The sequence below is a fragment of the Hemicordylus capensis genome, chromosome 2, assembly GCF_027244095.1.
Source record: "Hemicordylus capensis ecotype Gifberg chromosome 2, rHemCap1.1.pri, whole genome shotgun sequence".
Classification (NCBI taxonomy): Eukaryota; Metazoa; Chordata; class Lepidosauria; order Squamata; family Cordylidae; genus Hemicordylus; species Hemicordylus capensis.
The window spans coordinates 18219101-18243797 of NC_069658.1; the positions used below are offsets into that span (position 1 = coordinate 18219101).

At 45.0% G+C, this 24697-nt stretch overlaps 2 protein-coding genes across 6 annotated transcripts in view; one reads left to right on the forward strand and one right to left on the reverse strand.

Moving 5' to 3' along the window:
- STARD6 (StAR related lipid transfer domain containing 6) lies at positions 1-20112 on the reverse strand. The gene is made up of 7 exons (XM_053300358.1): positions 19780-20112; positions 11609-11710; positions 9766-9815; positions 5658-5784; positions 2808-2925; positions 1093-1186; positions 1-266 (listed from the first exon to the last, which is right to left on the reverse strand). Exons 1-7 carry the CDS (start codon positions 19828-19830, stop codon positions 119-121), a joined length of 690 nt encoding a protein of 229 aa, XP_053156333.1. The 5' UTR covers positions 19831-20112; the 3' UTR covers positions 1-118.
- C2H18orf54 (chromosome 2 C18orf54 homolog) overlaps positions 19926-24697 on the forward strand; it is a 15175-nt gene continuing 10403 nt past the window's right edge. Inside the window, exons 1-2 of one of the 5 annotated variants that reach the window (XM_053300354.1) lie at positions 19926-20156; positions 24243-24577. In XM_053300354.1, the coding sequence (XP_053156329.1) occupies positions 24292-24577 (286 nt within the window). In that variant the 5' untranslated portion in view covers positions 19926-20156; positions 24243-24291. The remainder of the gene's footprint in view (positions 20157-24242; positions 24578-24697) is intronic. The other 4 variants (XM_053300353.1, XM_053300356.1, XM_053300357.1 and 1 more) reach the window with 4 other exon arrangements.

Consider the following 24697-nt stretch of genomic DNA (forward strand, 5'->3'; position numbering starts at 1 on the left):
TGACATATGAGCCTTTAAATTAAACCAGACTCCAGTGACAGATGCATACGTGTTAACAAGGAACATCTTTCCTTCCACCCCTGGTAGGACTGTATGGGGGTATTTTGCTTTAGTGTCTTTAAAGCTTTATTGTCCTAAGACCAGTTTTGACATCTGTGATTAAGTTTACAAGGTTAATAGGCATGACTGAATTTACCACTGAAGGATGTAACGTTCCTCTTAAGTCCACCTGGAGAAGTGCTGTAAATATGCATTGGCTTGGATTCCTGAAAGAAAGGAATAACATGTTATCAATAATCAAAGATATTAATATAAATATATTCATTGTATTCACATTTGTATCAGGGGGTTGGCGGGGGACACACTCCTCAGCAAAGCACACATACAATCCTTTGAATCAAATATACTGACATGTAAAATTGGGGTATTCAACATGTTGCCCACAAAATGGGACTGACGGCAGACAGCCGAGAAACAGCCTCTTCTGCTGTAGCTAGACGGAGATTATAGGACATGACTTAGCAAAATCTTAAGGGAAACAAAATAATGCAGAGCACTGGAGGCCCGGGATCAGTGGTTCCTAACCTGGGTTCCTCCAGATGTTGTTGAACTACAACTCCCAGCATCCCCAGCTATATCTAGTGTGGCTGGGAATGCTGGGAGTTGTAGTTCAGTGACATCTGGAGGAACCCAGTTTGGGGACCACTGCCCTAGATCATATGTTCTTCCCATCATTACCTATACTCATAGGTCTCAGAGCGGGTTACAATAAAACCAATATAAAACATAATTAAAATACAACATCATAAAATCAAAAATACAGTTGAAAAAAAATACAGTGCCTGAGAGGGAAAGAACCACTACATTACTAGTCAAAGGTCAGGGTAAAGCGGTGCATCTTCACCATTCTCCTGAATGTGCACAATGCTGGAGCTTGGCGCACCTCAGAGGGGAGGGCATTCCACAGCCTAGGGGCCACCACCGAGAAAGCCCTCTCACGTGCCCCTGCCCCTGCCCCTTTAACTGCTGACAATGGTGGCACTACCAAGAGGGCCTCTCCTACATATTGCAATGCAGCCTGTAAAAGCTTACCCTTGCATGGGATAACATGCATAGCCACAAGGAAAGCTGTTACCACGAACATAATGGGAAGTCGGAGGGTAGTTTGGATGATATACACTGCAAGCTGAAGGACAGAACAAAATAGAATCTGAAAGATGTTTTTAACAGCAAGCACCTTGAGCAGCACATAGTCCATATAACCTACCAATGGTTTCTCAGAACTATATATTCTGGGGTCTACTGCAGGACAGTAAAAGAGCACTGTAAGTTTTATATAGTCAGTCCATGTTTCTTTAGTACACAGACACAAACGCACCCAGTCTAAGTGCCAGTTGCCAACCAAGTGGATTTCATTTTGATCAAGCGCCGGCTATTTATTATTGCATGCATTATTATATCAATTTATATTTACAACACACTCATCAACCTTTCTACACTCACATGGCACTCAGTGGCTTAAAACAACACCCTGGCTCGGTTCCGGTGTTTTTTGTATTTAGGCTTTTGAACTAATTCCAGCCTCCCCGCTTTCTATATTGACACCCCGACCTCCTAGAATCTTCCATGGTTTGGCAGTTTGGAAGTACCCCATGGGCTCACCACTTCAAGCATATACTCTGGGATGCTTTCTGCGGGCATAGGGCCCCCATTTTTTTTATAACAGGGGTCATCTTTCTGCCTAAAGAAGCCCTGAGCCCGTTCTCATAGGTATAGGGCAGCTCCATGCTTGGCAAGGCAGTTGGCGCTAGGCCTGAGCAAGCGCCCATCAGATGGGAGGGGCAGGAAGGGCAGCAGACAGCCCCCAGCATTAGCCACCCGAGTGCAACTCAGCTGCACCATGTGTCTTTGTGCAACTATGCACCTGCTGCTGATGTAGAGGGTGTTCACCTCCACATCATTTCTTAGACAAAATCCATCTGCCATGCTGGTATGGGTGCTGGGTGCCGGAAGTTGTCCTTGTAACAAAGGGCAGCTTGGGTGCCCCATAGAAACTCCAGTGTGACTTGGGGGTGGGCGGGCTTTTCAGTGGGACAATGGCATAGAGGTAAACACCCTATACCCGTGTCCTGGTCCCAATCTGGCTTGGGCCGCATAGCTCCCTTATTTTAAAATAAATATAACATCTTTAATATCCAGTCTCATCTGACCTACAGATGCCTGGGTGAAAAACAAGAAATAACTTTCCTTTTCAGAATTTTCCTCCCAGGCCTTCATCTCTCTACTTGGCCCCTAACTGGCCTTTTGGCAGAGGTTCTCAAACTTGGGTCCCCAGGTATTATTGGACTACAGTTCCCATCATCCCCCGCTGAAAGCAATTGTGGCTAGCGATTATGGGAGCTGCAGTCTAACAACATCTCAGGATCTATGTTTGAAAACCCCTGCCATACAGGGTGGTTGTGACAATAACTCAGGAGAAACCCCATATATACTGTTCTGAGCTCCCCCAAGCCAGATAAACTAAATAATAAATACATCATTTTCTTCTTCTTGAGTGCCAGTCTTACTTTGCAAGGAAATACTGAGGGGCTGGGAGTGAAAGGCTGAGCATTGTCTGATTATTTAGCGCATTTCTATCTTATTCTTCCTTCAGAGTGCTTAGGGCAGATTCCATGAGGGTTATTCCACCGGGATATTCCACCAAGGAGTGGAGTAAGTGGGAAATTCCTACCAGAGGTGTACCAAATCACATGCATTACACAGACACACATGCATTCAGCTCTTCTCAGTAGGTAATGATTGCTTACAGTTTGTGGTAAAAAAATCTCCACCGTATCTTCTAATATGCACAATGATGACGAAATCTCTGGGTGAAATCATCCCCAAGCCAAAACTGTGGGTAATACTGTGAACAATGAATGTGTCCTACGATTGAATTAAAAAAAATTAAACTATAAACGAAGGTGCCCTAAAACAAATGAAATCTAACTGTTTTCAAAAGTGTCCAGACATTCTTGCATGCATGACTGGGACTTGCTTCTCAAAATGAAGTTTGGAATCCTGATGCTAAACTCCCCCAGCAAAATGACTGCAGTGCATCTGGGTTCCAAATCGTAAAGCAAGGCTGATGTTTCTTTATGTGCAGAAACTGCTGGTGATCTCTTTGAAGTTCAGTACAGAAATGTCATTTCTCACGGCTGTTTCAGTGTGTTTACCACACCTAGACCAGAGGCTTTGGCATGAAACAAGCACACCACCAGGTTTTTCAGAGCCTCTCACTACAGCCTTCTGTGGGGTATCTGAATGGGAGATGCTCCACCTTAGAGTCTTTGGGATAGAGTGGGGCACATCAGTTCTTCACAACGGCTGTTCACTCTTAAGCCTGAATCAAAGGTAGGAGCTTGGATTGGTTGTCCCTGCCACCACCTAAGTTTCCTTACAGGCTTCAGGTTTTAGGCACTTCTAGATGTAGCACCAGTCAGTTGTTTATCTACCTACAGTCATATCTGGAATTGCAATGCCCCTTCCACACAGTGCATATTGCTGTTTTTAGAGTGCCCTGCACAACATCCTGACCACACTAGTGGACAGATAGCATAGCATAGGGATGGCCAACCTGAACCATTCCAGTTGCTGTTGGGCTACAATTCCCTGCAATAAGTTACAGCTGGGGATGATGGGAGTTGTAGTGCAACAACAGCTGGAGACCCTCAGGTTGGCCACCCCAGGTCTAGAGCCCCTCTAGAATTCATCAGCATTTCCTGTCAGCACCTTCTAGCCATACCTCCTGCCTAGCAACAGTATCCATGGGTGTTGCTTAGCAGCAACCGCAATTAGCTATCCCACTAATAGAGGGCCTTTACCAGTAAAGCAAACACAAATATCCTTCCCAGGTTATCTGGGCAACATAAACATGGTCTTTTAACTCCAGCGAGTATCCCTTTAAAGGGATACTGATTTTTTGCAGAGCCCCTTTGGGGGTAGGGAACCATCTTCTGATCTACTCATAAACCACTCTAGGATGATTCAGACAATACCATACTTACCCTCCCCAGCCCAGCCCACACTACTTAGAACGGGGACACACCAAAAGGGCACCTGTCTCAATGTCTTTTCTGGACATTATGACATCAAATTGGTTTAAACTAGTTTTTTGGTCACACCCAGAACAGCAGTTTGGATGAACCTCCCCTCACATGACGAAAGGAACATGCTGGGAGGATATCAGGGCATCCAAAAAAGAAGTTAGGACAGGATCAATATCAGGGCGCACACCTACCCATAATCATGTGAGTCAATACTGAGGAGATACTAGAGCTGGTCTTGTGGTAAGCAGGGCCCGCCCTGCTTGCATATGAAAAGGAGACTAGACGTGTAAGCACTGTAAGGTATTCCCCTCAGGGGATGGAGCCGCTCTGGGAAGAGCAGAAGGTCCCCAAGTTCCCTCCCTGGCTTCTCCAAGATAGGGCTGAGAGAGATTCCTGCCTGCAACCTTGGAGAAGCCGCTGTCTGTCTGTGAAGACAATACTCAGCGAGATGGACCCATGGTTTGACTCAGTATATCGCAGCTTCCTATGTCGTCTGAACCTTACTGAACTTTCTGCTGACAAGTAGTCTAATAAATAATAATATGATACAGTAACAAAAACAACAATAATCATGCATGCAAAACATGTGCTCTACCACTAAGCTATGAGCCCTAGGGGGGTGAAGTCAAACTTCCCCACCTCTGCCCACTGCTTCTCCCCGCAACTAATCACCTCGCTCTCAATGATGCTTTGCAAAAGGGAAGCTATGCCTGGGGTCTCCAAACAAGAGGTGGCCATGAAATTTGTAGTTCTGGTCAGAGATATACTACGTTCAGACATGGAAGTTCCCTTAAGTGGAGGGTCTCTGGTGCTTCTTTTGTGGGCCAGGCCTGTGCCTTCAAAAGGAGTTCTGTCTTCGTCTTGCGTGACCTATTGGGTACAATGACTGACAGCGGAAACTTGTTCAGAGTAGCTCCATGGAAATTAAAAGGCATTGCCTAACATGTCTTTTTAATTGTGGTGTAGTGGTTAGAGTGCTGCACTAGGGACCTGAGTTCAAATCTCCATTCAGCCATGGTACTAGCTGGGTGTCTCTGGGCCAGTCACTTCTCTCTCAGCCTAACCTACTTTACAGGGTTGTTGGCAGGAGAAACTCAAGTATGTAGTACACGGCTCTGGGCTCCTTGGAGGAAGAGCGGGATATAAATGTAAAAATAAATAAATAAATAAATAAAATTTCAATGGGGCTTGGAGTAATTTTCCTTATCATGGAGTAATTTTCCTTATCAGCTTTATCCTCCACTAGAGCAAAGGTTCTCAACCTTGGGTCCCTGGATGTTATTGGACTACAACTCCCATCATCCCTAGCCACCGTGGCCTTCAGCTGGGGATGACTGGAGCTGTAGTCCAACAACATCCGCGGACCCAAGCTTGAGAAGCCCTGCACTAGAGCACCATAAATAAGAAGCTGCACTTGTCAAATCCCCATTTCTATACGGCCAACTCAAAGGGTATCAATCTTTGCCCCACATTTCAGCCCTGCTGGGAAACCAGAGTAAAGTTTAGGCTGGGGGACAAGAATACCCAAACAACAGTGACCCGAAGCCTTGTTTTAACTTACTGAATCACCTTGTCAATTCTGTCTATAACCTCGTACGACTGCAGCCCTTTGTCCCACATGCAGCGGTACTCAGGAACGTAAACTAATGGAAAGACTTTAGCAGCTGGCATGTCTAAAACTGCTTCAACACGGTATCTATGTTAGACACAGAAACAAACACCTCACAGTTATTGGGTTTGTATAATGGACTACAAGAACCAACTTTCTGTGGCTCACTTTGTTACCCATCCACCCACTTTGGAGAGGTCCTTTCAGAGCCTTACACAATCTATTTGGGATGACATCATCCCAACGATTTTGTGTTTGGCCATCTCACCATTCACCCCGAATGCCAGATCATTTGTGAATAAATGAGAAAGTCCATCCCACTTCCCAGCAGCATATGATTGGCCATTATGGAAAAAAGGACACTGGACTAGATAGACTGTTAATCTGATACAGCTGGCTCTGCTTGTGTTCTAACAGTAGTGAAATTTCAGAATTCATCCCAAAAGGAGAAATTCTCAGACATTTATTTGTATTTGTATTTTAAGATAGCATTTGGCTATAAAAGCCTGCTACTATATTAGTGAATTTAAATGGGACGGGGGGATAGCAAGAGGAATCACGTTTGCACAATTAACTTGAAGTAGACCGGAGACAGTGTTTAAGCTGTTTGGATGAACAGCCTCTTCTACATGCAAGGAGGATAGGTCCACAGTGAGAGGGGAAAAACACACAAACAGTCATCACTAAACGTCATGCCATTGCAATCTTGGCACATCCTCTAAATTGTGTGTGAGGGGTGTTCATCTGAACTGCACCTCTCCACACAATGTAAAACGCTGTTTTAACAGGCAATGCAGGTGAACACACCTCACACATGGTTCTTGGGATGTTCCCATTCTTCTCAGTCTCCCACATTATATATTCACACAGCTTTTGTAGCTTTTAATAGGCCTGTGCACATTCAGAAATTTCTGATTCGGATTCAACTGACAATTTTGGATTTGGATTCTATGGGCTCTGGAGATGTCAAACAGAGAATCGGATTCAGAATTCTAATCCAAATTCTGAGTGATGTAAATTTGGATTCCCGCCCACCCCCATCTGCCATAATGGTCAATGGGGAAATCGCGGGAGGGGGTTCACCAAAATTCACTAGCTGGTCCTAGAGCCTTGATACTTGTCACACATATGGTGAAGGAGGTTAAGGCCCCCTGTAGTGAATTTGAAGAGAATTGGTCTATTCCCTGATTGTTGGTGAATTTTTGAATTTTTTTTGTAAAAATGGCTAAAAATTGTGAAAACTGACTTATTTTAAGCCAGAACTTTACAAAAACCTCTGAACTGAAGACCCTCCTTGGACCATCATTTCACTAGTAAGTGGAGGAATCTGCCCTTTGCCTTCATGAAAAGGGGTAACAACATGCCTTTTGCTCCCTTATATATTTATATATTTTATAGTTATGAAATCTGGCACACATGAAGTCCACATTGCCAGGACTCTGTGTTAGTTTTCTCAAAGTTATGGGTCACTCCTCCAATTTGGGGGGAATTTCTGACATTTTTGTTTTAAAATGGCTAAAAATTGTAAAATCTGGTTTGTTTCAAGCCAGAACATTACAAAACATCCTGAATCTTGGACCATCATTCCACCACCATGTGGAGGAAAAAGGACATTCCTTTAATTTCATATTATTACTTTTTCCTTCCCCATAGAAGGAACAGTCAGACCTTTTAAAGGGGATTAAAAGGACTTCACATCTTTTAATTCCTTAATGGCTAGAAGGGAAATTCTTTCTAACCACAAAGACAGAAACATGCAGTCCTTTCACTTTTACTGACTGTGTGCTTCTGCAGTGGGGAAGACAAAAATTAATATAAAATCAAAAGAGTGTAATTTTCCCTCCACATGGAGGTGGAGTAATAAACCAAGGGAGGGCTTCAGATCCAGAACATTTTGTAAAGTTCTGGCTTGAAACAAGCCAGTTTGGGCCCTTTTTTCTATTTTTAATTTTGTTTCCAAAAATTTCCCCAAAATCAGAGGAGTTACCCATAGCATTCAAAATAAATAAATAAATAAAAATAAAACATAGTCTTGCCTGTGTGTACTTCATGTGTGCCATATTTCATAACTATATGCCCATCCATTCATGAGATATAAAAGTGGAACAAAGGGGGCATGTTGTTATCCCTTTTCATGAAGGCAAAGGGAAAATACCTCCACATGCTGATGGAATTATGGTTGAAAGAGGGTTTTCAGTTTCAGAAGGTTTTGTAAAGTTCTGACTTGAAACAAGCCAGATTTCACCATTTTCAGCCATTTAAAAAAAAAACATTTTCAAAAATTCACCAATAATCAGGGAATTGAACAATTATCTTCAAATTTATTACAGGGAGCCCTTACTTGCTTCCCCATATGTGTGGCAGGTTTCAAGGCTCTAGGATCAAGCCGCAATTAAAAGAAGAAAAAAAAAAGTCCCCCCATTCACCTCCAAGGGGGGAAATGGTACCATTTTGCAAATTCTGAAATTCCAAAGTAATTCTGAAATCAATTTTGATATTTCAGAATTAATTATAATTTTGCCAATAAGATTTTAAAAATGGATTCAGATTTTAGCTATTTTTACCAATTTTGGGTGATTTGGGATAAAACCAGAATTTCTGAATCTGAATTTGCACAGTTAATTGTCATATTATGACAAATATGACAATTGTCATATCATAGCCTCCTCATCTCTGATAACTTTTAAGGTGGCAGTTCAGACACATTTGTTGACCCAAGTTTTTTTTTTTTAATTAGACTTACGGTTTTTAACATTGTGATGAATTTTAAATTATATTAATGTTTTAAAGTTTTAATTTTGTTTTGATTTGTACTGTTTTACTGTTAACCTCCCAGAGACATAATAGAAGTTGTTGTATAATACTGAATAAGACCACTGGCTTCCGCCAAAAGTCATGGTTTCTCCCAAAGAATCCTGGGAATTTTATTTGTGAGTTGCTGAGAATTCTTGGCTGTAGATCCCTGTACTGCCACTATCATGTTATGCAGCTACAGTTGCCAGGGCTCCTGGGATAAGGGAACTATTTATACCAGTTACATCTGCCATACGAATAACACAGCTTTTGCTTTTTAGGATTCTCAGAATTGAGAGAGTTTTACAAACATAAGACGCGAACTTACACGGAGGCAGATCACTGGTCCATATAGCCCAGTGTTCTCCACTTTCAGGCCTATGAGCCATTGGCAGCTCCCAACAACCCAAAGTATGGTTCCCCGTCGGGCCTGTCTGATGTTTTGTCCATAGCTGAATACTCTGCACAGGGCAATGAATGTGCAGTGCATTGGGAGGATCCCCCCCAGCAAAGGGCAGGTGCCCGTCAGTGTTGCAGCACTGACTGAAAGCAGCCGGCACTGACACACGATCACTTCAATGAGGTTAAGGGAGTGCTCACTCCCTTAACCTCATTTAAGAGGCGGGCTCCCTAGGCGGGTTTGCCACCAAGCGGCAGCCGGGATCCATGCGGATCCCCGGAGTTCTCATGGGCAGCCAATCCCAGGCTTGGCGGCTCGTGAGAGAACAGCCTCTACATGTTATGTTAGGCCTGTCATGAAATACAAACTTAAACATCAAAGTCTCTGGCACTTGTTTTGTTTTCTGCAAAAACAACAACATAAAAAATAGCCATGTATGTGTAAGTGCACAATGCAGGGGTTTTCACACTTGGGTCCATTCATTTGATTTATATACTGCCTTTCCTAAAGTGGCTCAGGGCTGTTTATATTAAAATCAAAAACACATGACAATTAAAATTAAAAAAACAATTTAAAAGCAGATTAAAATTAAAACTAAAACTAGATATCATTAAAAGCCGGGTTAAAAAGATGGGTCTTTAAGGCTCTCCTGAAGGCCACCAAGAAAGATAATCCTCTCATATCCATGGGCAGTGAGTCCCGCAACTCAGAGGTGACAACTGAGAGGGCCCGCTTCAAGGCTGCCATGAGATGAACTGTTGGCACCCAAAAACGGACCCCTCCTGATTATCTTAATGAGTTTTAAATTTAAATTGCTACCAGGCTTTTGGAAAAAAGGTCACACAGAAATGCAGTAAACAAATAAACATACTTACATGAGTCCTGCAAAGTCGCTTGAAGGCTTTGCTGACACTGTAACATTTTTCTCAGGTTGGCAATAAAAAAAGGGAAATAATAATAAATATCTTTGCTTCTAGAATACCAATACTATCTTTTAACTTTTAATACTATCTTAAAAACCCCAAACATGTATTATGTTACTCAGGGGCGTATCTAGGGTGGGGCAGGCAGGGCACGTGGCCACTTGAAGGGGGGTGCCATTTTTTAAAATGAATTTTTTTAAAAAATGGCTGCCAAAAACAAAATGGCCACCACACATGCTCAAATGGCCTCTACGAGGCCCTAGGCCATGCCAAGCCTCACTTAGGCCATTTGGGCATGTGCAGTGGCCATTTTGTTTTTGGCGGCCATTTTAAAAAAAATATTTTAAATTTTACTCAAATTGCCATTTGAGCATGCGTGGCAGCTTCCAAAATGGCCACCATGCTGATCTTTGCAGGCCCAAACAGGCCCGAAACTCAGCCTGGGATGGGCTGCAGCAGTGAATTAAGAGGCCGGCGGGGGAGGGGGAACCTTTGCAGACCCTTCCCTCATGGCCTTTAGGAAGCCCCCCGAAGGGGCTACAGGTAAAAAACTTTTAGTTTTCCAGCATTTTTTGGTCTGGCTATGTCCACTGCTAAATAGTTTTTGAAATATTAAAAGATTAACGAGCTTGACTTGTATTTTTCAGCTGATATTATGGTAAAGTTATCTGAAAGATGGGTGTCAGTTGTTTAGACAGGGGGCGCAATTTCACTGCTTGCCCTAGGCGTTATTTTCCCTAGATACGCCTCTGACTTTACTTACAAATAAGATTTTAAAACAGCAACACTCCTGGCTGATCTTGAAAAATAAGAATGGCCTCCAAATGATGAGGCAGGAAGCATTATGAAAATGGGTGTTTGGTTTTCTCTTCCACCTTTTAAATTTAAACCACAAATAACTCTGGGCTGGTTTGGATGATCCATCTGAGCTGGCCCTGTCCATGCTCCATGAGCTTATGCACGTCCTACTCTTACTCATGGTGGGCTGTTCTGCTCCTCCTTTCCCCTTTGCGGTGGCCATTTTGGAGGCTGCCGGGCATGTGCAATGGACTTCTGCATGGCCTGGGTTGACGTCAAACTTGTTTGCACATCCCTACCAGTGGCAAGGGGAGCAACAGCAGGACAGAGGGCATGCCCTCAGCTTTTGCCTGTGGGCTTCCCAGCGGCATCTGGTGAGACACTGTGGGAAACAGGATGCTGGACTAGATGGGCCTAGGGCCAGATCCAGGCAGGCTGTTCCTACATATGTGCTTATGAGTGCTGTGCAGCTTTCCTCAGCACCCACAGAACTCTAATGAGAACATGTTGGGAAGGCCTACACATCCCAGAGTTCCATGTGCGCCTTTCAAGATGGCAACTGTGGCTGGAGAGGGCTCCTTTTCCTTTAAAGGAGCCCCACCAGCACTAGGGAAAGTGCAGCATTGCATGGTGGGGACAGCTTTCTTCGCCCAGTGCCAGAGGAGTTGCGCAGTCTTTGGATTTGACCACAGCTTTGCACAGGCCTAATAAACAGTTAGCCAGGAACTGTTGCCCTTAGGGCCAACGGGAGCTGCTATTGGCTCCTGGGCCTTGCAATGAAGAACACCATGATAGAGTGTGGGTGGGATCAACTTGGATCTATCTTCCAAACTGGCCCACAGATGAAAGAGTATTAAAACTTGTTACGGGCTAGTGACCTCAAGGGTCTTATTTGTGATGGTTTTATCTGCAATAGTCAATATGGGCTAGTGACTCCGAGGGTCTTAAATGCAAGGGGAGTGGTGGACGCTTAAACAAGAAGCTGCAATGTTCTTACATCTTTTCTTATTCCTTTCCATCTTGTTGTATCTCTCAAGTACATAAGGATTTTGTTGGCAACCTCATTTGCAAGTTCCTTGTAGTCTTCTGGTCCATAAATCTGTCAAACAAACAAACAAACAAACAAACAAACAAACAAACAAACAAACACACTTGTAAGTAAATAAATAAAATACAAACATACATAAAAATCATGCTGATAAATGGCACGCAGAATAGCACAAGTAGAAAACAAACATTTTTTTAGATCTGATTGTTTACATCATGGCTTTCCTCCAAGTTGCTCAGGGTAGCATACATGACATACAGAGGAAAAGAGAGCTGGTCTTGTGGTAGCAGCCATGACCTGTGCCCTTAGCTATGCAGGGTCCGCCAAGGTTGTATATGAATGGGAGACTTGATATGTGAGCACTGGAAGATATTTCCCTTAGGGGATGGAGCCACTCAGGGAAGAGCAGAAGGTTCCAAGTCTCCTCCCTGACATCTCCAAGACTGAGCTGAGAAAGATTTCTGCCTGCAACCTTGGAGAAAAGCCACTGCATGTCTGTGAAGACAATACTGAGCTATATAGACCAACGGTCTGACTCAGATTATGGCAGCTTCCTATGTTCTTATGTCCCTCCTCACCACTGTGTCTTCACAACCACCATATGCGGTAGGTTGAGCTAGAGACAATGTGAGGATTTATTTAAATTATATAAGCATTTCCCTCTGAGCTTGGCCTCAGGAGAATCACTTAAAGGTTGTTCTCATGACCAATGCAGACAGGTGGGGAGGGTGCAGGGGGAAGGCAAGATCAACCTCCCCCCCACATTCCCCCCAGACGACCAGGAGCTTTGTTTGGGATGACCCATCTATGCTCTAGGCAGCATAGATTTCTGAAGGCTGGGAAAACACAGTCCACCTCCAGATATCCCTAAATGTACCACATGGTGCATTGAGGGATTTCTCAAGTTAAGTGCTCTAGACCTCTGGCTCTGTTTTGGCTCGGGCTGCCTGCAGCCTGAGCAGACACATGGCCAGGGATCTCGGTCAATCTTCCCTCTATCCGGGATTCCCAGATGTTGTTGACTGCAACTCCCAGACTCCCCAGCTGAAATGGCTTTTGCTTGGGGATTCTGGGAGTTGCAGTCAACAGCATCTGGGAATCCCTGTTAGCCGGAACACTGATCTGGGTGAAAGGGCACGCTCACGCCTTTTTACTCTGGTAAAAGCACAGGGGAAATTCCCTGGCTCCCTGGCAAGATAATGCTAGGACTGACCACGATCCTGGCTCTTCAGAGAAGCAGCCCTACCTTGGGTAGGGCTTCCCAAGCCTGAGTAAGGCTGCTTGTGTGAACAGCCTCTTAAGTTCAAAGGATAGATTCCTCCCAGGCTTGTTGCCTTACTGACTCCCAAGAAAGTGGGAGTCAATCCCCACAGGGTTGCAAACTGTTTACTCAGGAACTCCCCACAAATCCAGGGAAGTAGCAAAATCATGCAATTGCTTAGTCAGCAGGCTGACGGTACTCAGAATTCCAGTGAAGAGATCTGAGAATCTCTCTGTATCCCATACAATAGTTTTTCACAAAGTGGCCTTCCAGTCCATACATCATCCATTCCAATTTCAAGAGTCTAAACTGCCTACATTCTAATCTCTCCTTTTCCGTGCATTCCCTATTCGTCATTTATACATAACCACAAGCTTGGTCCTAGTCAGAGGAACAAAGGAAGTTGCCATATACTGAGTCAGACCATTGGTCCATGTAGCCCAGTATTACCTATACAGCAGGGGCAAAGCAAGGTTGCAGTGTGTCCAGAGACAAGATTTTAAATGGGCCCCCCCTCACTGAAGCTCAGCTCAGGAAGTACATCATTCTAAAGTTTGCTGATCAATGACCAAATAAACTTATATCTATCATTCTAAATTATTTTTTTTAAGGTTTTGTAAATTGTGGACGATGCAAGTCATTTAATGGTACTGGAGAAAGACATGCTATTCTGGTAGCTCCAGGTCTTAACACTCACATCAGTTTCGGAGGATGAATACAATTGAAGGAAGCCCAGGCGGGTGCGTGGCTGAGGGAGTCAGTCATGTGACTTGTCTCTGGGGCCCCCGCAAGGCAGTGGGCCCCCAGACAACTGTCTCCCCTTGCCCTATTACAGGTGAAACTCGGAAAATTAGAATATCGTGCAAAAGTCCATTAATTTCAGTAATGCAAATTAAAAGGTGAAACTGATATATGAGACAGACGCATTACATGCAAAGCGAGATAAGTCAAGCCTTAATTTGTTATAATTGTGATGATCATGGCGTACAGCTCATGAAAACCCCAAATCCACAATCCCAGAAAATTAGAATATTACATGGAACCAAGAAGACAAGGATTGTAGAATAGAACAATATCGGACCTCTGAAAAGTATACAGTGTACTGTGCTTGATTGGCCAGCAAACTCGCCTGACCTGACCCCATAGAGAATCTATGGGGCATTGCCAAGAGAAGGATGAGAGACATGAGACCAAACAATGCAGAATTGCTGAAGGCCGCTAATGAAGCATCCTGGTCTTCCATAATACCTCATCAGTGCCACAGGCTGATAGCATCCATGCCACGCCGCTTTGAGGCAGTAATTGCTGCAAAAGGAGCCCAAACCAAGTACTGAATACATATGCATGCTTATACTTGTCAGAGGTCCAATATTGTTCTATTCTTCAATCCTTGTCTTCTTGGTTCCATGTAATATTCTAATTTTCTGAGATTGTGGATTTGGGGTTTTCATGAGCTGTACGCCATGATCATCACAATTATAACAAATTAAGGCTTGACTTATCTCGCTTTGCATGTAATGCATCTGTCTCATATATCAGTTTCACCTTTTAATTTGCATTACTGAAATTAATGGACTTTTGCACGATATTCTAATTTTCCGAGTTTCACCTGTATAGTTACGCCCCTGCTACACAGACCTAGCAGCGTCTTCTCCAAGATTACAGGCAGGAGTCTCTCAGCCCTGTCTGGAAACTCCAGATAGGGCTGGGAAAGACTCCTGTCTGAAATCTTGGAGAAGCTGCTGCCAGTCAGTATAAACCAGGGCTGGACAACTTGGACTACAACTGTTATTGTTAGACTACAACTCCCATCACCCCCAGCCACCGTGGCAACAATTAGAGATGATGGAAGTTATAGTCCAACAGCAAGGAGAAGAGGATTCCATCTCCCCCAGGGTGTGAGACTGGGATGCCTGCCTCATCTCTTCTGCCCTCCCTGGTTGCCATCTGCCTCCCCCAGGACTGCTTGTGGAGAGGCTTTGCAGGACTGGGGTTGTAAGGGTGAGTGGGCAGTTTTTTCCTGGTTCCACCTGCTGAGCTTACTGCTCAGCCTATATGGGAAGACTGCCAGTGGCGGCGGGCCCGCCACCGAAGGGGCGACACCAAAGGGGGTTGCCCCTTTGGGGGGAGCCACTTCGGGGGAGGGCTGGACACTTTGTCCAACCATTTGTATAGAGGGAGGCTTCTGTTTAATCAGTTTTAGGTTGTGCTGAGGTTGGGTTGAAGTTGTAATGTGTGTGGGTTTGTCTGGAGATGGGGAGCCAGGGAGTGCCTTTGTTGAAGGTGGGGCAGCTATTCCTGTGGTGGTGGGGAATAGAAGAAGAAACGCTGGCAGGTCAGCAGGCTGTTCCGGGGGAAGGGTGGTCAGAAATCTAATAGCTGTCCCCCTTTCCGGCGCTCCTGCCAGCTCTTTGATCTCGGGGAGCACTGCCAACATCCCACATAACCTTACCTTGCTTCTCTGCAATGCCAGGTTGGTCCAAAATAAATCAGAACTCATCCATGATTTGATCATGGATGAAGGGGCCGACCTGATGTGTATTACTGAGACTTGGTTGGGGGAGGCTAGTGGTCCAGTTTGGTCCCAGCTTCTCCCGCCAGGATATTCTGTAGAGGAGCAGGTGAGGGGACGTGGGCGGGGAGGTGGAGTGGCTGTGGTCTATAAGGATAACATCTCCCTTACCAGGGTCCCTGTTAGGGTATCGGACCATATCGAATGTGTGTACTTGAGTTTGGGGACCAGGGATAGATTGGAACTTCTGTTGGTGTACCGATCGCCCCGCTGCCCAACAGAATCCCTTACTGAGCTCACGGACTTGGTCGCGGAACTTGTGTTTGAGTCTCCCAGACTTTTGGTGCTGGGGGACTTCAATGTTCATTTTGGGACCAATTTGTCCAGGGCAGCTCAGGAGTTCATAGCGGCCATGACGACTATGGGCCTATCCCAAGCGGTCTCTCGATCGACGCATATTGCAGGTCGCACGCTTGATTTGGTCTTTTATTCTGATCAGGGTGGTGCTCCGTGGGTGGGGACTCCTATGATCTCCACGTTGTCATGGACAGACCACCATCTGGTTAAGGTTGGACTTACAACCACTTCCCACCTCCGCAGGGGCGAGGGGCCTATTAGAATGTTCCGCCCGAAGAGGTTACTGGATCCGGTAGGATTCCAAGAAGCCTTGGAGGGATTTAATGTTGGCTCTGCAGGTGATCCTGTTGATGCCCTGGTTGAAAACTGGAACAACTTGCTCACCAGGGCAGTAGACACGATTGCTCCTAAGCGTCCCCTCCAACCTGCTTCAAAATTGGCCCCTTGGTATACGGAAGATCTACGGGGGCTGAAGCGGCAAGGTAGGCGACTGGAGCGCAAGTGGAGAAAAACTCAACTCGAATCCGACAGATTACGACATGGAGCACATTTAAAGATCTATGCTCAGGCGATACGTGTGGCAAAGAAGCGGTTCTTTTCTGCCCGTATTTCCTCTGCGAGTTCACGTCCAGTGGAGTTGTTCAGGGTTGTCAGGGGACTAGTATCTGCTCCCTCTCCCTTGAACCAGAATTTGGAGGCATCAGTTACCCGCTGTGGTGTGTTTAATGAATTTTTCGCAGACAAAATCTCTCGGATTCGGGCCGACCTAGATGAAGACTCCACAATTAATCTGATGTCTGAACTGGAGGTGTCCGACAACTCCTCTTATACGATTCGGCTGGATCAGTTTCAGTTTGTGACTCCTGAGGATGTGGACAAGCTGCTTGGAGCGGTGAGGCCTACCACTTGTCCTCTTGATCCTTGTCCAACATGGCTTGTTCTATCTAGCAGGGAGGCTGTTGTAGGCGGCCTGGTAGAAATCATAAATGCTTCTCTGAGGGAGGGCAGGATGTCTCCTTGTCTTAAGGAGGCAATTATTAGACCTCTTCTAAAGAAGCCTGCATTAGATCCCTCAGAGTTGAGCAATTATAGGCCAGTTTCCAATCTCCCATGGCTGGGCAAAGTAATTGAGAGGGTGGTGGCCTCTCAGCTCCAGGCGGTCTTGGAGGAAACTGATTATCTAGACCCATTTCAAACTGGTTTTCGGGCGGGCTATGGGGTGGAGACTGCCTTGGTCGGCCTGATGGATTATCTCCAATTGGCAATGGACAGAGGAAGTGTGACTCTGTTGGTTCTCTTGGATCTCTCGGCGGCTTTCGATACTATCGACCATAGTATCCTTCTGGAACGTCTGAGGGGGTTGGGGGTGGGAGGCACTGTTTTTCAGTGGTTCCGCTCCTACCTCTCGGACAGATTCCAGATGGTGTCGATTGGAGATTGTTGCTCTTCAAAATCTGAGCTTAGGTACGGTGTTCCTCAGGGCTCCATACTCTCTCCAATGCTTTTTAACATCTACATGAAACCGCTGGGAGAGATCATCAGGGGATTTGGAGCTGGGTGTTACCAGTATGCTGATGACACCCAGATCTACTTCTCCATGTCAACTTCTTCAGGAGTTGGCATATCCTCCCTAAATGCCTGCCTGGAAGCAGTAATGGGCTGGATGAGGGAGAATAAACTGAAGCTGAATCCAGATAAGACGGAGGTACTTATTGTGCGGGGTCGGAACTCTAGAGATGATTTTGATCTGCCTGTTCTAGACGGGGTCACACTTCCCCAAAAGGAACAGGTTCACAGTCTGGGAGTACTTCTGGATCAACGTCTCTCCTTGGTTTCTCAGGTTGAGGCGGTGGCCAGGAGTGCCTTCTATCAGCTTTGGCTGATACGCCAGCTGCACCCGTTTCTCAAGATCAGTGACCTCAAAACAGTGGTACATCTGTTGGTAACCTCCAGACTGGACTTCTGTAATGCGCTCTACGTGGGGCTGCCTTTGTACGTAGTCCAGAAACTTCAGTTGGTCCAGAATGCGGCAGCCAGGTTGGTCTCTGGGTCATCTCGGAGAGACCACATTACTCCTTTGTTGATGGAGTTACACTGGCTGCCAGTAGGTTTCCGGGCAAAATACAAAGTGCTAGTTATAACTTATAAAGCCCTAAACGGCTTAGGCCCCGGGTATCTAAGAGAGCGTCTTCTTCACTATGAGCCCCACTGGCCGCTGAGGTCACTTGAGGAGGTCCGTCTCCAGTTGCCACCAACTCGTTTGGTGGCTACACAGAGACGGGCCTTTTCGGCTGCTGCCCCAAGATTGTGGAATGCGCTCCCTGCTGAGATACGATCCTCCCCATCTCTGGCAATTTTCAGAAAACACCTGAAAACACATCTCTTCAGCCAGGCTTTCTCAGCTTTTTAAAATTTGTTTTTAAATTGTTTTGATTGTTTAATTGTAGTTTTATGATGTTTTTAATTATTAATCATTGTTATGTTTTATAATTTTTATTTTAATTATTAACTGATTTTAAGGTGTTTTAATGTAAACCGCCCTGAGCCTTTTGGAAGGGCGGTATAAAAGTTTTAATAATAATAATAATAATAATAACAATAACAACAGCTGGTGGGCTGAAGTTGTGCAGTCCTAGACTTGACAGTACTGTGCAGTGTTCCCTCTAACAGGGATTCCCAGATGTTGTTGACTACAACTCCCATAATCCCCAAGCAAAAGTCATTGCAGCTGGGGATTCTGGGAGTTGTAGTCAACACCATCTGGGAATCCCTGTTAGAGGGAACACTGATACTGAGCTAGATTAACCAAGGATCTGACTCAGTATAAGAGTATAAGCTTCCTATGTTCAAATGATGTTCAGGAGTGTGCCCTTTTACTTTCTCCATGTAAACAAATGATTTCTATTCACTTATGGGGAGAAGCCCAAGGTTGCAGACAGGAGACTTGCTCAGCCCTATCTTGGAGATGCCAGGCAGGGAACTTTCTGCATGTAAGAAACATCCCATCAAGGACAATCTCACGATGGCCTGGACATACAATGTGAGAGCCCAAGGGCTCTTTTGAGGTGCAGACTTCTTTAAATCCCAGGTTGTAATTCAAGCTGCTTCCACAGAATACAACTGGGAAGAACTGCACTTGAAGAGCTGGGATCCAGTTCCTGTAATCTGAAGGGTGCCTCCAGGCTTGCACAATGCTATTTTTCTTCCACCACTACTACATGTTTGAGTTTTGTACTTTCTTTGTAAAAGGTTATTTACCACAGCCTTCATTGTCCATGTGTTTATCTTATTTCCATTCCCTGGTTGTCTTATACAGTTGCATTTATGGTCTATTCAGCATTTTACAGTCTTTGACTCTACATGTATTTCTTATTGTTCTGATGGGTGTATTTTAGTTGGTAGTCCCCCAAAGAAGAGGTGTGCCACCTCAAAATGCATTGGGACCTGAGTTTTCTTCATACAACAGTGTGATCATATCTGTCAGAGTGTCTGGGAGGTGGATTTTCTAGGTCAAAAAGTCATGGTCTCTAGGGAAGCCTAAACCAGGGATTCTCTGATAGCTGGAGTATTATAACCCAAAAGGTCTATGCATGTTTCCTCAACATTAAGTCCCGGATTTCAATGAGACTTAGTCCCGAGGAAGCACACAGAAAGGATTGCAGCCTACGCCCTATAATTACAACACGATCTCATGGCTGCAAATATCTATCAGATCTATCTATCTATCTATAATAAATATGAAAGATGCAGCCCTGAGATTGTATTGTGATTCCAGGGCTTAGGCTTCAATATATTAATATTTTGTAAACATCCCACCCGAAAGGTGAAGGTTTTTTTCATGCAGGACATCAACAGGCTGCCCGGAGGCAGATTCTCCTGATGGGAAGAGCTACCATCACTTCCCCCTTACGGACCAGTAGGAGGAGAATCACATGGGGGTGGGGGGTGAGTGCAGGCGCTGCAAAAGAACCGAAGCCGGCACTTCCTCACCTCGGAAGCAAAGTGCACTCTCGCTTTGCTTTTGCTTCTCCTTCGTAGCATCCCCGCCGCCGCCCGCCGCCGCCGCCCAGCCCCGCCCCTCACCGTCTCCCTGCCTCCTCCTCCTCCTCCCCACAGCTGAAACTCCCGTCTCCCAGCAGTTGGGGGCAGTGTGGCCCAAAAGCATTGTGATGCGTTTGACCGCGGGGCATCTCGGGAGTTGTGGTCCCAGGATCGCTGCTCCCGAGTCTTAGCCGAGTAGTACGTGAGCTTGCGGAAAAGAGGAGCATGCGCATTTGAGGCCCGCCGGCGCCATTTGGAAGGGGGTGGCGTCGTTTGTCTTTCAAACGAGAGGGCGGGAGGCGGCGGCGGCGGCGGCGGCGACTGAGGTAGGTGGGGGGCAAGGGGGCCCCCCGGCGACCCCCGGGGAGAAGCGGTGGGGTGGGGCCAAACTGAGACTGTCCAGCTGTTGTTAGGCCGCAACTCCCATCACTCCTAGCCGCAGGGGGTGATGGGAACTGTAGTCCAATAACAGCTGGGCAGCCTCAGGTTGACTGCTCCTGTAATAGGGGTGACACAGCAACAAGCGTATTGTGTCGTGTGACGCCTCCTGGCTGAGCAGCAGTCCCCTGCTAACGGAGCCAAGGGGCGCCTTTTCAAGTAGTGATTGTCTTATATTAAGCAGGGGGGAGCCAGTTACTAGCCCTGCTCAGCAGCCCCAGCACAGTATCCCCCCACCAGTGGCTATTGCTGGGGTCTGCCTCGTGTTTCTTTTTGGACTGTGAGCCCTTTGGAGACAGAGGGCCATCTTATTTCTTCTTCGTTATTATGATTATTTTCTGTGCAAACTGCTTTGAGAACATTTGTTGAAAGTAAAATGTGTTGTCGCATCGGTGTCGAATCCTGGCGACCACAGAGCCCTGTGGTTGTCTTTGGTAGAACACAGGGAGGGTTTATCATGGCCATCAACCGTGCAGTATGAGATGATGCCTCTCAGCATCTTCCTATATTGCTGCTGCCTGATATAGGAGTTTCCCATAGCCTGGGAAACATACCAGCGGGGATTCAAAATGGCAACTTCTGGTGTGCTAATCAAGTCATTTTCCTGCTGCGCCATTGTGGTATATAAATATCCATCGTAGTGGGAGTGCCAGGTGGTGGATTCACACATGCCTCTTTATCTCCTGTGCTTTTTTCCTTCTGTGACTTACAGTATTTGACCTGCTTCTGTTCAAGTGTTAGTAGGTTAAAGGAGATTTCTGAAGGAAAAGGAAACCAGTTTCTTGTCCCTCAATTAAGAAAAAAATCAAAAGGCAAAATAGGGTAATACTTTTACTAAAACTGACTTAAATTGTGTGACAGTGTAGTTGGCCTAATAAATAAGTTACCTGTGGCTTATAGAAAAATTGGGCTACTTTTGGTTTATGAAAACTACTGCTACTACAGGATATTTATATACTGCCCGTCAACCAAAGTTCTCAAAGTGGTTTACATAGAAAAATAAATAATACATAAATAAGATGGTTCCCTGTCCTCAAAGGGCTCATAATCTAGTAAGAAATAAGCTTGGCAACAGCCACTGGAGGGATGCTGTGCTGGGGTTGGATAGGATCAGTTGCTCTCTCCCTGCTAAATAAAGAGAATCACCACTTTAAAAAGACATCTATTTGCTCAGTTAGCAGGGGTTCAACAAAACAACAAAGAATTCTGAAAACTTAAAGAATAACAGATTTACTGAGGAAAAGCTTTCATGGACTAAAGCCCACATGCATTTAGTATAGTTGTGATAATACTTAGCATTTCTGTAGGGCTTTAGAGAGTTAAGAGGGCTTTGCTTAGAGTATCTTGTTGCAGTTCTTGGAACAATAGCGCTATAAATTAGGTGCATAATATTATCCCCATAGTTCAGATGGGAAACTGAGGCTGACAGAGAGCAACTTAACTGAAGGCCCAGGGGCAGAGCCACCATTAGGCGAATGGGTCCAAAGAACCTGGGCCGTGCCCGATCAGAAGCCATGCCTCACAGCCCCGACACACCTCCCATGTCTGACGTCCGATGCAGGGGTGCTGGTTTAGCTCCTGAGCGGGGGCCATGTGGCCCCTGTTCGGGAGTTAAATGGCCGCTGCGTTTGTGGTGCGGCCAGGAGCGTCTCTTCCGTGCCTTTAAGGTGGGGAAGAGCTGGCTGTGCTGTGAACGCAGCACCAGCCCAAGTCTAGCTCCCAAAGGGGCTGCACTGCCCCTTTGGGAGTTAAATGGCTGGCGCTGCAAACGCAGCGACGGCCGGACTCCAACTCCCGAATGGAGCCATGTGGCTCCATTCGGGAGCCAGACCATGCCCTCTGCGTCTGACATCAGATGTGGGGTGAGCAGGCCGCAGGCAGTCAAGCTCCGCACCTGTGAAGGCCTACTGAGAGGTGAGCCTAAACCAAGCACTTCCTGTTTTGTAGCCCTCAGTCAGCCACTATGCTACACCAAGAGAGTTTTCACATAGCACACTTTATTTTGAGTTCAAAATTGCCCCAAAAAACAAATTCAGAAAATGGATTTTTTTTAACCCTGTATGGCTTTTAGAGGGGTGTGGATAACGTAATAGAGGGAGAGGTCTATCAATGGCTACAAGTTTGAGGGCCATAAGCCACCTCTAGCCTCAGAGGCAGGATTCCTCTGAATACCAGCTGCAGGGGAGTAACAGCAGGAGAGATAGTGTTGCCATGCCCCCTGGAATTCCAAGTTTCACCCGGATTTTAAGCATCTCACCCAGATTGTTTAGCCCAGATTTGCCAGATTTCAGCTTTCATGTGTTTTTTTTTTTTGTTGTTGTTGTTGTTTTAAAAGCTAGGTTCTAGCCCTGGTAGAAGCAGAGATATGGAGCAAAATGTGCAGTCACTATTCTGCTCAAAAATTATTTTGAAGCCAATTTACATAATATTCAAATATAATGCACCCAGATTTGGAAAGCCAGAATATGGCAACCCTAAGGAGAGAGGGCATGCCCTCACCTACACTACACTCTAACATGCAATGAAAAACCCAAAACGTATGTGAAGTGTTCTCCGATAGCTCACAGGGACTGCAGGGTAAATCTGGCATATATGTGAACACGCATCTCCATTCTGGACTAAAAGCTGGTTGTGAAAAACCTCCAAGTCCAGAGGACAGAAAGGCAGCTTATGTTGATCCATGAGAAAAAAGGTTTTAGTCTGGTAATATATTATCAGAACCAAAGAAATTGACACATCTGTTCTGAGCAGCAAGCGTTTAAGTTTTTTAGAACTCTTTGTCAGGTTGCATACTAAAGTAAACACCCACCCACCAAGCAGCATAGGATATTAGTTTTGAAGTGCAGGAGGAGTTGTGCAGACTTAATAACATTAGCCTCGTGAGGTGCCAGCTTCTGATTTCAGGATGCACTCAGGGTAATGAGACAAATAACTGATTATGGCTGGTGCCCCATTTTTGCAAATACAGTATACAATCTTGCAGTTACTTGGCTTTGTCACTGATTACAGCGCATGGGCCCTGTAAGATAAAAAGAAACGTCATCGTCTTTGTCTTCTTTTTTCTTCAAATATTTATATACTGCCTTTCAACATAGGAGTTCTGAAAGCCATTTATAAATGTATAAGAAAATGGTTGCCTGCCGAAAAGTGCTCAGAGTCTTTTAAAAAATCCAGAAAGGAACCAGCAATCACTTTAAAAGGTGGCTTTTAAAAGAGAGAGCCACCACTGTTAAAGCTGCTTCTTTGCCCAGCTAAAGCTGGAGGTTAATTTTAGATGGTGTAGAAGTTCTCTTAATAACTTAGACAGAAGCCTTTAAAAAAGTTTTTTTTACGTTGACTCCAGCTGCTAGTAACCCAGGAACAATAGAAGCAAAGAGAAGCTCCCACTGGCCTCCACTGTCAGGCAGAGGGCTCTAAGTGGCTAACCTGTTCGGTTTTTTATGTGTGAGCTCTTCATTTGTTTTTAGATTACTACTATTGTGGTGCATTTGGGAGTCCTTTCTCTCAAAATCCTTGTAATCAATAATAATTGTTTTTTAGTTAATGACTTAGAGTTGAATCTGGTGCACACAAAACATGTGCACTGCTACTGAGTTATGGCCCCACCTTCTATCACTACCACAAGTATTTGTGTTTATCTAGGTTTGGAGAGTTTGGTCTTGCATGTCTATCTCGTCTTACAATTTGAAAGTCTATGATTTTTCCAATTTTGTTGTGTTTACCATACTTCTTACTATTAACACAGTTTAATTCAGACTTGTATTAGTAATTATTGTCAGTGATTTAAAACCCAGGTTATAAGCATGTTTTAAAAATATCATCAGGGTGAAAGTTAACTTCTATGTACAGCAGTCAAAATGGGGAACAAAATTCTGCTAGGAAAATATGAAATGCATAGTAAATTGACAAAATTTTGTATTTAATATGTCTCAGGGCAGCTGACTCATCCTTGTTGCTTTCTCTCTTATTGACAGCTTTCAAAAACACATATGGCAATACCAGAAGTCCATTTGTTGAACAGTTATGGCTTGCTTGATTAAAAAAGGCAGCGTTTACTCTCCGGAATCAACTGTCTCTTCTCTTCTAGCAAATTGTAGTCTTAACAGTAGTAGCAGTTCCTTGAGTTCACACAGTTCAATCCAGTACAAGGACAAGCTGTATAGGTCTGCCTCTCAAGCTCTGGAGGCCTACATTGAAGACTTTGATCTCAGTCGTCTGTCTCCAGAGAGAAGACCTGGAGAAATCTGCGTTGCCCAGAATACTCCTAAAGACTTCAGGTCCTCAAGGGATGGTTTCAAGCACAGATACGGTATGTGCATGTTTCCCCCACCTTTGAATAATGTTTGTCAGGTTAAAAAACATCAACTTTGTTGGGTCAGTACTAAGAGTGCCCTAACTAATGCACATTTCTTTTTGTACCAGCTAGGTA